Genomic DNA, 14,606 nt, shown 5'->3' with positions numbered 1-14,606 from the left:
TCCATTTAACATGGCTTCCTATGGAACACGTTCTGTAGTGCAACTGTGCAAAATGCAAAAAGCACTAAAACTGCATAGGTGTGAATCCAGCCTTAATGCTGTATTTCATGCCGTGCATACTCACACAGTCACTATGAGATTCGTTTTCTGTATTCTGACAGCTGTATATCAGTTAGCAAAAAACCTGGTTGATCCTGCTGTTCTCTATCGCCCCCTTCTGTCAATGTCCACACTGCAGTTGGGCATTTTGCAGAGCAATGTTGGCAGCTCTGCACATGCTCAGTATGTTTCTATGCTCAGCATTTCCTCCCTATCACATCTGAGCAGCCCATGTGACTATAGAGTCACATATGTTGGTGTATACACAGTGGTAAATGACAGCCAACTCCCTCCCTCCTCCTCCATGCCCGCTAACTAACCAGCCAAACACAATGGGGGGGGGGGGGGGGGGCTATTACATGTGGATTCATAGAGGTTTCACCTCCCTTTTATTCCAAGACTCAGGCTGGAGGGGCGTGACACAGACTGTGACTGGCAGAAATCCGCCCACACCATGTTATTGCCAAAAAATCATAAAGATTTGATTTCAAATATATATTTGTATAACAATTTATAACAGTTTATTGATATTCATTATTTATTTTTGCTCACTATACCAAAGGCTGTTTTTTTTATTTTGAACATGTGACCAGCAGCAGAGGACGAGAAGCTCCTCCTGCTTATGTTTCCCTGCAGACAGGCTGGGAGAGAGCTGAGTCCTGTGACAGCTGGATATCGATTAGGAAAAAGGTACTTAGATGTTTTTTTTTTTTTATATTAAAATAATTACAGTGCCATCATCCTCATACAGAAATAGAAGGGGCGATGTACATTACACAGTGTGTGTTTAGTATCGCTTTAATGCAACATGTTAACATGCAAAATATTGCAATTCCATGTGTTTTAACCATTCCCTGTCCGATTCAAAATTAAAAAAAGGTTTGGCATTAGATAAACTTCAGCATATCCAGGCAACTAGCATTTCTAGAAAGAGGACAGCAAGGTGCAACTTCCTGAGTTGTCATCTTTATCCTTGGTTTACTCCTTACTGAGTTGCTAACCTGGAACCACTATGCGGGTCAAGTGTCCTGCCACTTCAGTGGCTGCAGACATGTAATAGGCCAGTGACTCACAAACTACAAAAAAGGTTAGAATGCAAAGATAAGAATAAGGATGCAAGAGTAAGGATGAGGATGCAGGGATAAGGATGCAAGAGCAATGATAAGAGTCATTTTTTTTGGGGGGGGGGGCAAACAAACCACCCGCCACCCTCCTCCCCCAACCGTTCGATTGGTCAGTCGAATCTCAACCCCCCCATTCGTTCGGTCAGATGGTCGGTCTGTCAGTCAAAATCTCCCCCGTTGCTTGGTTGATTGGCAATACAACACACAATCCCCCCCCCCCCCCGTCACTCGCCCTTCCGCCCACCAGCCCCGCACTTACCCAATCCAGGTCCCAGGCAGCTTTGGCAGCTTCCCCCTGCATCTGCTCCTCGGCGGCCAATACGGTCTCTTCTCCTCTCAGGACCCGCTTCCTGATTGGCCGGGAGGAGGATCAGGAAGACAATAATTTGCTATTGTCACACAACTGGGTCGGCTTGGGGCGTAGTGCTCTGTGCCCTGAGCCCACCCGTTTTGAAGCCAAATAGAGCCTCAGGCTCTAATCACGTGCTTCAAAAAAAAAAAAAAAAACCCCATTGAAATCCATGCGTCCGGCACCCTGCGTGTAGATTAGGGGCCTGGAGCATGGATTAGGAGGGCTGCGTCTCTGCGACCCTAATGGAGTGGCCGCCACTAATACGGATTTAAAGCTAAGGATGCAAGAGCAAGGATGAGGATGCAAGGATAAGAAAGCAAGAATAAGAATAATGCCGCGTGCACGCGCTCGGAATTTCCAACAACAAATGTTCGATGTGAGCTTGTTGTCGGAAATTCCGACCGTGTGTAGGCTCCATCGGACATTTGTTGTCGGAATCTCCGACACAAAAAATTTGAGAGCTGGATCTCAAATTTTCCGACAACAAAATCCGTTGTCATAAATTCCGATCGTGTGTACACAATTCCGACGCACAAAATTCCACTCATGCTCGGAATCACGCAGAAGAGCCGCACTGGCTATTGAACTTAATTTTTCTCGGCTCGTCGTATGTGTTGTACGTCACCGCGTTCTTGGCTATCGGAATTTCCGACAACATTTGTGCGACCGTGTGTATGCAAGACAAGTTTGAGCCAACATCCGTCGGAAATAAATCCAAATTTTGTTGTTGGAATGTCCGATCGTCTGTACGCACCATAAGAATGCAAGAGCAATGATAAGGATTCAAGGATAAGGATGCAAGAGCAATGATATGGATTCAAGGATAAGGATGCAAGAGGAAGGATAATCATGACAGCCCTGAAGCATGGCCTTCAAGGTAAAAATATGGTAATGGAAACAGTCGGCTTTTCATCCTGCCATGTTCCATCTATTTATTTCAGGTACCTATATAGCGCTGCCTATTTGCACAGCGCTTTACATTTACATTGTACATTCACATTAGTCCCTGCCCTCAAGGAGTTTACAATCTAAGGTCCCCAACTCACATTAATGCCAATTTAGACAGGATCCAATTAACCTACCGGCATGTCTTAGTATTGAACAATATATGAAAGTTTAAAGGTAAAAGATCAATATTCAATCAATGTGGTTTATTCAGCAGCTATAATATATGCCATTTCAAAGATTTTTCCTATAGCAATGTGTTTTGCTTTTATTTTAAATTTCTCATTCCCTTTTAACGTTTTTGTTTTAATTTTTTTTATTAAGAATTAAAGTTGAAAAATGAAATCAAAGAATCAGCAATGATGTAATTCTGTTAAAAATATTTGGCACCAGATGATATTTGAAGTCAGCAATCCACACAAGAGTTGAGGTTATAAGTTGGAAATAATCGGAAGGCGTCTGGAAGAGCAGCATTAAAACTCCCTGGCCGGCTCACTTGGGGTTCACACTCGGCTGGTTGGACACGAATCCACCAATGGGAGCGAGCGCCTTTCTTCTGGATGTCTGAGAACTGCTTGAGCTGTTCTGTTCTCTGGCTGTCATGTTGGGATTGGTCTTGGCTGCCTCCCTCAGTTCTGTTTTTGATAAGTGAGCTTCAGAATTCAACATCTGTTGGGAACCAAGCAGGCAGGGACTGGGTGAGGTCATACTGCTTTCCACCGCATTTCCTCTTTCTGTTTGTGGCTGTTGGAGTGCATGCGACCCAATGGCATTTAGGACCGGCCTTGTTCCCTGAGGAATGCCTGGACCACTCTCTGTTTTTATCTCTCTCCACACAAAGCCTCCATGAAGCTGAAAAAAGAGAAACAGAGCTGATATTAGCCAGGAGGAAAGCAAGCATGTAGACGGTGCAGCTGTGGGCTGGAAGACATCCAACTGTTTGTGTGCCTCACTGGCTGCCACTAGGCCAAGGTCTGAGAGCTGAAATTGGTGATATATCCACCTGTCTGTGTCTAATTGTGCCACTGAGGCTGCATTCACACCTGAGCGTTTTAAGCTCATAAAATGCCGAAAAAACGCCCGAAAAAACGCATGAAAAACGCCCAACAAGCAAAATCCCATTCATTTATATGGCACCTGAGCGTTTTGTCACCTAAAGCAAAACACCTGAAAAACGCCCTAAGCTCAAAAAAGAACATGAGCTTCTTTGGGGCAGTTTACAGGCGTTTTTCTGCCTTTTACATTGGTGACCTGAACAAACTCGCGCAAAACGCGGTAAAATCATGGTAAAAACACACGACTTTGAAACGCTCAGGTGTGAATGCAGCCTAAATTGAGAGAAATTCTTAGCTTGGAACTAAACTGTGATCTTCAGAATATGTTTATTCGCTCTAGTACAATCCACATTTTACTTTCTCAGGCAGGGGCGGACATACCATTTGTGCAGACTGTGCAGCTGCATTAGGGACCTCTGGGACTTAGGGGCCTATTTATATTGGACTTGGGTTCGGTGAATGTTGAGACCACTTCCCCACTTCCCGCAGTTACGTAAAATGGGATACTGCTCATTTCTAGGTGGGAAAAGATGGCCAAACACCAGCGTAATTTTGCTTGAATGTTCGTACAGGAAATTCGGAAAAACTGTTTACCAGGGCATTGCATCTTGCCAATATAGCGCTACCCCCGAGAGGTCTGTTGGTTGATGATAATTAAAGCACAGTCACTGCACTCCTACGGATAGCAGCAGCACAGATAATGATGGTGACCAGAGTTCTCTCTCACTAATGCTGAGGCTGCCAGCACACACAGATCACAATCCAGGGACACTGACACAAAGATAAGTCTAGAGGTCACCTTTTTGCTGGGTACAGATGGAAATTCAGGGGGCTGAACGAAAAAAATGTAAAGATCACTGTGCTCACTGTATAGGAATACTGCCACTGTGCCCATTGAATTCTGCCACTGTGTCATCAAATGCTGCCACTGTGCCATCGAATGCCACCAGTGTGACACCCCGCCTGGTTCCCATCTGCCCAGCACTTACCATGACTTGGTGGGGCAGCAGGTGATGGCGGCGAACGGTGTCCTCCATGTGTTCCCTCCCGTCCTATCCTCCTGTCCTCTCCTCCTGATAGGCGTCCAATCACAGCGCCTGTCGTTTCAGCCAATCAGGTGACCTGATTGGCGGAGAGGCGGTTCAGTGTTAGGAAAGCGAATATTTATTCACTGTTCTAACACACCTGGGTGACCTTTTTTGACACCTATTAGAGCCTATGGCTATAAGTGGGTGCTTCAAAAACACCCCCCCCCCGGCCGCTGTAATTCAGGCGCCCGAAAAGGGCTGGGCGCCTAAATAGGGGGTGGCAGTGGCGGCCATGGATAGATACATGCTATGCAGGGGGGTGTCTGGAGAGAGGGGGCAGCGCCCGTGCGCCCACTGGTATAGTGTGATAAATTCTTTAATAAAGCAATCCTGATTGTTAAAAAAAGATCACTGTGCTAACACATCCAATGTTATTGTGGCGATCTCCCAGCTGAGCTATTGTGTTCTGACAAGGGGACTGCCCCCAGCCAGAACACAATGATCAGCGCTCACAGCCATGCTCTAGGACGAGGAGCTGTATACACACACCGGCTGAAAGTCGGCTGGATCCTGCTGAACCGTCTGTTTTCATATGATTTTCAGCACCTGTGTGTACCCAACTTTTTGTGCTTTTATTGTTAAATAACTTGGATGGGGTGTAGGGTAGTATAGGATACTCCAAGACCACTGAAGGAAACAAGAGGACATACTTCTCTATGTTGAAGACTTTAGTAATGGTCCTTATGCTCAGCTCAGAATACTATCTTCCTGTGAGGGGCTAGTAGAGGCCAGAAGTATGTACTCCTCAAGAGGGGAGCTACTTGATCTTGCTTGCTTTAAAAGACAGTCCTCCCTTGAGAAACTAGAGGAGACTAACGTATGTACCTCTCAGGAGAGGAACTATTTAGCTCAAAGTCTTTTCACAAAACTAAAGTGGACTGGTCAGTAAGTACCTCTCAGGAGAGCAACTATGAGGACCAGCAATCTCAATAGTACACAGTCACTAGGATTTTGCTACAAAGCAGTACTCAGGAGGCCAGGGAAGCAGCTGTGCCCTCAGCTTTCTCTAGTTGCCTTCCAGTGAAACTGCGTGGACCGGATCTTTAGGTAAAATCTCAGGGTGTTCGATACCCTCTCAGATGTTGTCCCCCTGGCTCTGCCACAGCCGGAACTCAATGAACAGCAACTCGAAATAACACCCGATCAAGTGGAATCTCTTAGACATGAACACCCTGCTGTTCTACAGCTTAGACTATTTATGTGCTCATCAGCCATCTTCTGGGCGCACCTCCCCAGGGACTGGCTGCAGCACCATAAACATTCATGTTGCTTTGTTCCAGTCCTATGTTCCAGAAGTTTCTGGAAGACGGGGGAGAGCAAACAAACTCAGCTTCTGAAACCCAGAACAGCCAAAAGAAATCAAGAACTGCTCCAATAATTACAGAGGAGCCAAAAAGAACCAAATTTACCTAACATCTTAGCAACCTATCTAGGAGGGTGCTACACCATAATTGAGTCACCTGCAGACCTTAAAATGTAATCCAGACTTGCCACTTTAATAGAATTCCTGATGTATTGAAGGGGTGGCCCTAGGTGGAAGATGCAATGGCGTCCTACAAGCCAAACCTCTCAGTACAGCTTTCAGCCCTATCCAGCTGAAGCCTGCCATAGACTTTGACGGGCTGCCTGCAGCGGAGCAAGATACTACACCTGTCTCTCCTGGGCACACTAAAGCTCTGGGAGGGATGCACTGAATGGCTCCATGTAAAAGGGGCCCAATAGTATGGCAGCGCAGTGGCTAAAGTTTAGCCAGTATCAAAGGTTCATCAAGAACTCATTAGACACACTACTGTGCCCATGCTGCACCAATTGCCCAAATCTTCATTTTATAGTGTCTGAGGGATAGAACTTGACCTCATGCAAGTCACTTAAAGCTGACACAAGATTATGAGCCTGCCTTCTCTATAAAACAGCCAGAGGTCCTACATTTTACGTGAATGCACTCTTGCTGTACAAACAAAATTTTAACGCAAGAGCTTATGCTGCTAAAATCAACAAGGGGCTGACGTATCCTGTTGTATTCCCTTGTAAAGCTGTGCTTGTACCTAACTACGACGGTGTTCTGGGGTGCAATAAACAGTGGTCAGATGGATTAACACAATTTTCACACAAAAAAAATTCCCATTAGTTAAAAAAACAAAAACTCGTTAGCTAACTTACTGCACTGGAAGACCAAAGGGCTAAGGATTATTGTACTAGAAGACCTTTGCACAGACTTACCTTGCCTCGAATAGGTTCATTGGGTGTTAATCTTGAATCATATTGATGTATGAAAGAAATCCCTTCCTGGAAGAGTTTGGGCAACCGGTTTCTACCTCTAGGAGATGCAAGTGGAGCTATAAAATGGACACAAAATAGGGATGTTTTCAGATAAAGAGCGCTTAGTATTAAAACAGCCAGAGAAAAAATCAACATAAAAAAAACATAGAACGAAATTCAGTAATGCAACCAGTGCGTTGTAAAGCAAAACAATGCATGTGTCATAAGAAGCATTGGGGTTGATTTACTAAAGACAAATAGACTGTGCACTTAGCAAGTGCAGTTGCTCCAGAGCTTAGTAAGTGAGGTAAAATTTCACTTTGCAAAGAATACCCAATCATGTGCATGAAAAATAAAAAACAGCATATTTGCTTGCACATGATTGGATGATGGAAGTCAGCAGAGCTTCCGCTCATTTATTAATCTCTGGAGCAACTGCACTTGCAGAGTGCACAGTCTATTTGCCTTTAGTAAATCAACCCCTATCATTCTAAAAATAAGCTCTTGATTGAATGAAATGCATAACAGGAGCAGGTGGACTTTCGCTGCATTGGATGACATCAATAAACGTATTTTGGACTTTTGGAAAGTTGGGCAGCCCCATCTTTGTATGTTTGCTATTGATGTTGGTAGATCATGGACTGTCCTGGAGCCTGCATCCTTTGGTCGGTGGAGCGGTGAGGGAAGGCTTGTAGCTGAATGGTTGGGATGATTTACAATAAGCAACCAGCAGTCTGAGATGATGCGAGACGCGAGCATTCCCATCTAAGCTGCCACAGCCGGGGAGGGTGTGGTTTCTGTCGTGGGCGGTGTTTACCGCCTGGGTCGGAGCCCCTCCCTGTACGTGCCAAACCAGTGTGACGTTGGTATGAGTCTGCGTGTGCACATGTGGGGTGTACATATGACGCATCCCGAACGCAGCTGCCCTTGTCACATTTTGGAAGACTCCATACCTCACAGAAGCACTTTGCTTTCCTTGCATATAATCAAAGTAATCACTATGTCATCCTATACACCAGGGATATGCAATTAGCGGACCTCCAGCTGTTGCAAAACTACAAGTCCCATCATGCCTCTGCCTCTCTGTGTCATGCTTGTGGCTGTCAGAGTCTTGCTATGCCTCATGGGACTTGTAGTTCTGCAACAGCTGGAGGTCCACTAATTGCATATCCCTGCTATACACTATTAGATCTTCTTCACCGATACCATGACACTCACTATTTATTATATTCATTTATTTTAGATTCTTTGGTAGTTACCACTCTCCCATCACTCTGGTTTCCTATCAAGATTGGCGGCTTGTGTTCTGGGGGGGCCATGTGTGTGCGCCCCTCTTGCACGCCGCTTCTCAGTTCCAGGGACGGACACCTCTTTTTGGCCCTGTTTAATCATTCAACATATCCCCACCGTTAACTCCCTGTATGTAAGTACCCAGGACTGGCAAATCTGCCCCTCCTGTTATGTTCAGTGTCACACTAGACTAATTATAATTATACTTTTCATAGATACTCGTGAACATCCACCCCTGATGAGTGTTTATACACGAAACGCTTCGGTCATATTTAGGATGCCAATACATGCCTGTATCAGCAATCAAACCAGTCTATTGTTTACCAAGCAATCATGTTCATATCTTTTTACATCATGCTATTTATATTGCAATGTGCCGCCTTACATGTGTATATAAATGAATTTCATAGAAATTACTCAATTCTTTCCATATAATCATATGTTGCCAAGTTGATATTATCATGTATCCTTGATGTCCATATTATACATGTAACTACATGTGTATATTTATGATCCAAACATTTTTATTTGTTATATACCATTGATATGTATTATATGTATCCTTGACGTCATTAAACATGTTTTTTTCAACTACATACCCCCATAATGTCAAGAGCCTCATTTAAAGTCCCAATCTCCTTTCTCCTTTTATTTTTTTGCAGTCTGAGATGAAGTTCACCAAAGGCAGCCAAAATGTATGATGGGGGTCATTAACTGTCAATATGCACAGTGTATGTAAAGATTTCAGCCATGCTACACAATATAGTAACGGGAGGGGGTCACATGGTTTCCAATTCAAAATATAGAATTTCAAAGTTTATTAATACTAGTACAGAAACGTTTGCCAACACATCGGACCCATGGGCGATGTTTCCTAGATGTTAGCCCCGGCAAAGCTTTTTCTATATATAGATTGTGGGTTTAGTATTATGGAACATATAATATCTACAGCAGCCAACAAGTTCCTGAACTTGTCACCCACTTATTTATATCTTATCTAACAGCCACCACTCTATACAGTATATTCTCATGTATACTACAAATTACTGGCAGTTCATGTCTACTAAAACTATTTGTGGAAAGCGAAAGGCAAAGTTATTGTCAATGTATTAGTTAGCACTTTGCAACGTATGTTAAGCTCATCCACATCAGTCCTTGGCCCCTGAGCGTACAGTCTAATGCACTCACATACTCCAGAGCTGATTTGGATAGAAAGACAGATACCTTGACTGTATGTTTTCTGGTCTGTATGTGGAGACTGGTTATACACTGGAAACCACACAACCAAGCATTTAGTTGGTTACAGGGATGAATGTTCTCTCCGGGCAGTTTGCGTCCAGGGGCGCTCATCCATTCCCGTAACCATGTAAATGCTCAGATGTGCAATTAGCAGCGTAAAGCCTGTCATTATTTGTACAGGCAGCTGTATACAAAATCTGTAAAACCCCAGGTGTAGAAATATGGGGACGATCAAGGGGTTAAGTGTGTTCCTTGGGTGTGTTCTAACTGTAGGGGGGATGGGCTCACTGGGACATGACAGAGATCACTGTTCCTGATCACTGGGAACAGAAGATCTCTGACATGTCATTAGGCAGAACGGGAATCACCTTGTTTACATAGGCAGTTCCTCGCTCTGCCTCTGTACACATCGATAGCGGGTCACGTTCCTGCTATCATCCTCACATGGTCCAATGTACAGGTACGCCGGTTCACGCAGGAGAGCCGACCTGCCACAGTTAATGTATGTGAGCAGGTCGGCAAGTGGTTAAAGGCATGCCGGGAATGCTAACTGTTACATTGGTTGTGCTCTCAACAAACTGTTAAGCCATCATATGACTGGTCTCATAACTGTTCACATGTGCGGCACCATGGCAGTTGAAAATCAAACAGAGGTTAAGATTGCAGCTTCCTCGGCTAAAAAGGATAGGAGGGTTTAGTTCCACTTTAAAGTCTTGTGAATTGAGTCTTGGGTCTCCAACCCAAAGTAGAGTTCCATTCACTGTTTGCACTTTTAACCATTGTCTCTGGATAAGAAAGTGAGGGAATGGCTTTCCTGCAGTAAAACCTAATAGTGTTTGTTCTGGACTTCCATTTTTTCCAAGCAGTAAGGAGTAATGGAGATATGCAAATCGCAAGCAACCAAGCCAGCTGAGTCTAACTACCATAGGATAAAAGAAAGATGTCTGTGATTGTTTAAATGCCCAATCAGGGGACATTCAATACTTATTACTGCCACACAAATATCAATTACAGTTAATATAATAATCAAATCTTTAATAAATTGTTTTCAATTAGAGATATGCTTGGGTTAAAGTGGAGTTCCACCCACTTTTACAACTCTTCAGCATCCCTCACTAAACTGTGCACTGTAAACGAATTGGATATATATATATTTTTTTTTTCTCAGCACCTACTTCATATCTGCTGTATTCATTTTTCACTTCCTCCTCCCAGGCCGTGGCCCATCGCATCAATTCCTATTTGCAATGCCTTCTGGGAAGGGGCGGCAACTTCCTCTGACACTGCCGTTGCTATGAAAACCTGACCTGAAACCTATTACACTGCTTGTGCTGCACTGAGCATGTGCGAGATCTGCAAGGATGAGATCCAGGAAGAAATACAGTCTGGCTTCAGATGCCCACACTTAAAATGGCCACGGCCTGCTGTAAGTTTATAAAATAACAAACTACTGCTATAAACTAACAAAACAGACCTTAGTTTACAGACTAACTTTACTAGAATACATTAAGCTTGTGTATTATAGGGGTATTTTTATTTAAAAAGTATAATTTCGGCCGGAACACCACTTTAAGTCCAAATCTAGAAGGAAGCTGTCAGTGTCGGGCCAATCAGCTGTGGGTAGGGGATTCCTTGCTGCATGTACACTAAGGGGGAGGGATGCTCGTGACATCGTTGACTCAATAAGGCCTCACGGAATAGAAAGTCTTTATCGTCATTGTAAAAAAAGCATACAATGAAATTTGATAAGAACAACAAGCCACTGCTTTTGCATGCTGCCAATAACATTGGACAGGTACGGCCATGTGGCCAAATTAGGTCAGTGATGTCACAATCATTCTTGTCCCTTGAAGCATGTGCAGCTGTAGGGTGGGGAATCCCCCATCTTCAGCTGACTGGCCCAGTACTGACAGCTTCCTTCCCAGTTTGGATGAACATGAAATTAAAATAAATAAAACTCCACGCAATTAAACAAAACAGATTTATTATTCATGCATTTGAAAGAGATTTCTATGCTACGTATATGGTTTAGTTTTGTTCAATTACACAGAGTTTTATTTATTTTTATTGCATTTTTTGGTGTGGGAACACATGAAAACAGCTGCAGAAATCATTTATATTATTTATTGAATTATGTTCACAATTTGATTAGTAGCGTGGGAGACTCTGGTATAGTATTTGGATGAACATGAGTTTGGACTGAAGCTAAGCTCATGCTTAATTGCAATAGATGGGGTGAGGGCCTTCAACACCCTGTCTTTCCCATATAATGCAGTCATAACTTACCTATCCCAGTGATTTGACAACAATCCACAGCTTTAGCCCTCTAAATTGTGGAATTAACACCTGTGGAGACTTCCTAACACCAAGGAAGGGATTATGTAGCTAGTACAGGATGGTTCCACAACATTTCCAACCCCTATCTTGTTCTTGGACAATCAACATCTGTCTTGACCCATTCCATGGTGACTGAAATAAGGTGTCAGGCCTACCTGTGGTGGTATAAATGCTGGGGTATCTTCATGACACTTATAAGAACTGAAGAACTGGCTTGGAGAAGCTCCAAAATGTCTTTAACCGCTTCCGGACCAGCCGCTGCAGTTATACTACGGCAGGTTGGCTCCCCTGCGCGAGCCGTCATAGCTACACATTGGCTCTTTAAAGCGTAGTTCCAATGACATCTCACGTGTTTGCAAATTTCGTCCCGCGATGTCCGCTTTATAAGAAAAAGTAAACTTATATTATGGTATCCTGGCCGTTCTCATATTGCTTGTGGGCATGTGAAGCCCACAAGCATACTGTTCCTGGATACGGTGCAGCTGAGTGACCAGCGTGCACCGTCAGTTCTCGCGCACGCGCAGTACGGCAGGCTCGCAGCGCCGTAAACTTCTCACGTTGCCATCACAACGGGCGTCGTCATCGGAAGTGCCTCCCCCGTTGTAATGGCAATGAAGATAATCAAAACACCAACATTTTAAAAATGGCGCCGAAATCCACCTTTTCTCACGTCACTTCCGGTTTTGAAGAAACGCGATTCTAGCCCTCGGCGATGCCCAATGACTCCTGGGAAATGATGACACACATCTCCCAGGAGCAGTAGTGAGCAGAGGTGCCGAGGGAAGTGACGTCAGGAGCCGTGGTGAGGAAGGGGAAGATTTGAAGGGACCACATAGCAACAGGGATTAAAAGGTAAGTAAAAAAAATATATTTTCTCCAAATGTAATTTCTTATATTATTTGCTGCACAGCAATTAAATTTTTTTTTTTATGGGTGGAACTCCGCTTTAAGGCACTTTAGCAGACGTGTTGACTCCCCTGCGCGAGTCGTCATAGCTGCACATTGGCTCTTTAGGGTGCTTTAGCAGGCGTGCGTGCCCCTAGCGTGTCCCTGGAGCCGATGCGCTTGCCCAGCGGGCGCGATGACCGCCGGCCACCCGCAATCGCTTGTGACAGGGCGAGAACCAGGATCTGTGTGTGTAAACACACAAATCCCGGTTCTCTCGGGGGAGTAGAGACAGGTCGTGTGCTCCTACTAAGTAGGAACAACAATCGGTCTCCTCCCCTAGTCAGTCCCATTCCCCCCCAACAGTTAGAACACATCTAGGGAACAAAGTTAACCCCTTGATCGCTCCCTAGTGTTAACCCCTTCCCTGCCAATGACATTTATACAGTAATCTATGGCTATTTTTAGCTCTGATCGCTGTATAAATGTTACTGGTCCCAAAAAAGTGTCAAAAGTGTTCTGATCTGTTCTGACGCAATGTCACAGTCACGATAAAAATCGCTGATCACCGCCATTACTAGTAAAAAAAAAAAATGAAAATAATTGCCATAAATCTATCCCCTATTTTGTAGACGTTATAAATTTTGCACAAACCAATCAATAAATGCTTATTGCGTTTTTTTTTAACCAAAAATATGTAGAAGAATACATATTGGCCTAAACTGAGGAAAACTTTTTTTTGGGGGATATCTATTATAGTAAAAAGTACAAAATATTGTGGTTTTCTTTTTTCAAAATTGTCGCTCTTTTTTTGTTTATAGCACAAAAAAATAAAAACCGCAGAGTTGAACAAATACCACCAAAAAAAAGCTCTATTTGTGGGGAAAAAGGGACATCAATTTTGTTTGGGTAAAATGACGCACGACCGCGCAATTGTCAGTTAAAGCGACGCAGTGCCGTATCGCAAAAAATGGCATGGACAAGAAGGAGGTAAATTCTTCCGGGGCTTAAGTGGTTAAGATTATAAAAATGACTGTTTTTCAGCCAGGCTGCCACCCTGGGGTGTCTTCTGGGTTCCCCTGGGGTGTTGCAGGCACAGGACCTACTTTGCCCTGGATCAGATCGTGAGTTGCTAAGGTAGGAGTGGGTTGGCCACCAGTACAACCAATAACACTCTATGGGCAGGACCCATTGCTTCATTTGTTACTATTGTGGTGATGTCCACCTCTGCCAGACCTCCTCCACCTCCCAACCTCTGCCAAAAAGTGTAGGGCTGTGTGGTGAAGAGGGGACTATGTGATTGGGTGGCTGTGTGACTGGAGGGCTCTGTGATTTGGTGGGGGGACACCAACATGAAGGGCAGACTCTGATGTGATTGGGGGAGCCTGATATGATGGATGACCTCTGATGTGATAGGAGATGTGTAGGGGGGCTTTTGATGTGAAATCAAGGTGGTTGTGTGCATCATTCAAGGCTCAGCTTTTCCGTCAATAAATAACATTTCCTTTTTTTGACATTTTAGACCGGGGTGCCTTAAGATTTTTGCATACTTTTACAGGGTACCAAGGTTGATAAATGCTGACCTGCATAAATGAAGAACTTCAAAGACAATGCAAAATATGAGCAATTTAATCAATAAACAATTGTTTTTACTAAAACTGGTCAAATCAGTCTTTTCTTTGACTTGTTAAAAAATTGTTTTCAAGCAAAAGACAGCTTGAAGTGGGCGAATATGTAGTATGCTCGATCTTTTGTTTATTGTTATGTGTATGGCCAGCATAAGATTAACAATCTATCCTTTACAATACAATACAAGTAAAATTTTACTCATGGCTTATAAAATATGAAAAATGTAAAAGCACTAAAAAAATTGTCAGAATTTAGGAACAAAGTCTGTTATTTTGTCCAATAGAGAGACACCCACGTATCAGAT

At 43.7% G+C, this 14,606-nt stretch overlaps 1 protein-coding gene across 1 annotated transcript in view; it reads right to left on the bottom strand.

Moving 5' to 3' along the window:
- Positions 1-2,818: 2,818 nt before the first annotated feature.
- Positions 2,819-14,606, bottom strand: part of CIMIP6 (ciliary microtubule inner protein 6) — a 47,244-nt gene continuing 35,456 nt past the window's right edge. Inside the window, exons 4-5 of the mRNA XM_073628568.1 lie at positions 6,884-6,999; positions 2,819-3,372 (exon numbers count right to left, since the gene is read on the bottom strand). Of these exons, the coding sequence (XP_073484669.1) occupies positions 3,013-3,372; positions 6,884-6,999 (476 nt within the window). The 3' untranslated portion in view covers positions 2,819-3,012. The remainder of the gene's footprint in view (positions 3,373-6,883; positions 7,000-14,606) is intronic.

The sequence above is a fragment of the Aquarana catesbeiana genome, linkage group LG04, assembly GCF_042186555.1.
Source record: "Aquarana catesbeiana isolate 2022-GZ linkage group LG04, ASM4218655v1, whole genome shotgun sequence".
Classification (NCBI taxonomy): Eukaryota; Metazoa; Chordata; class Amphibia; order Anura; family Ranidae; genus Aquarana; species Aquarana catesbeiana.
Note: the sequence above shows the minus strand (reverse complement) of the source record. Positions and strands in the feature narration are given on the sequence as shown.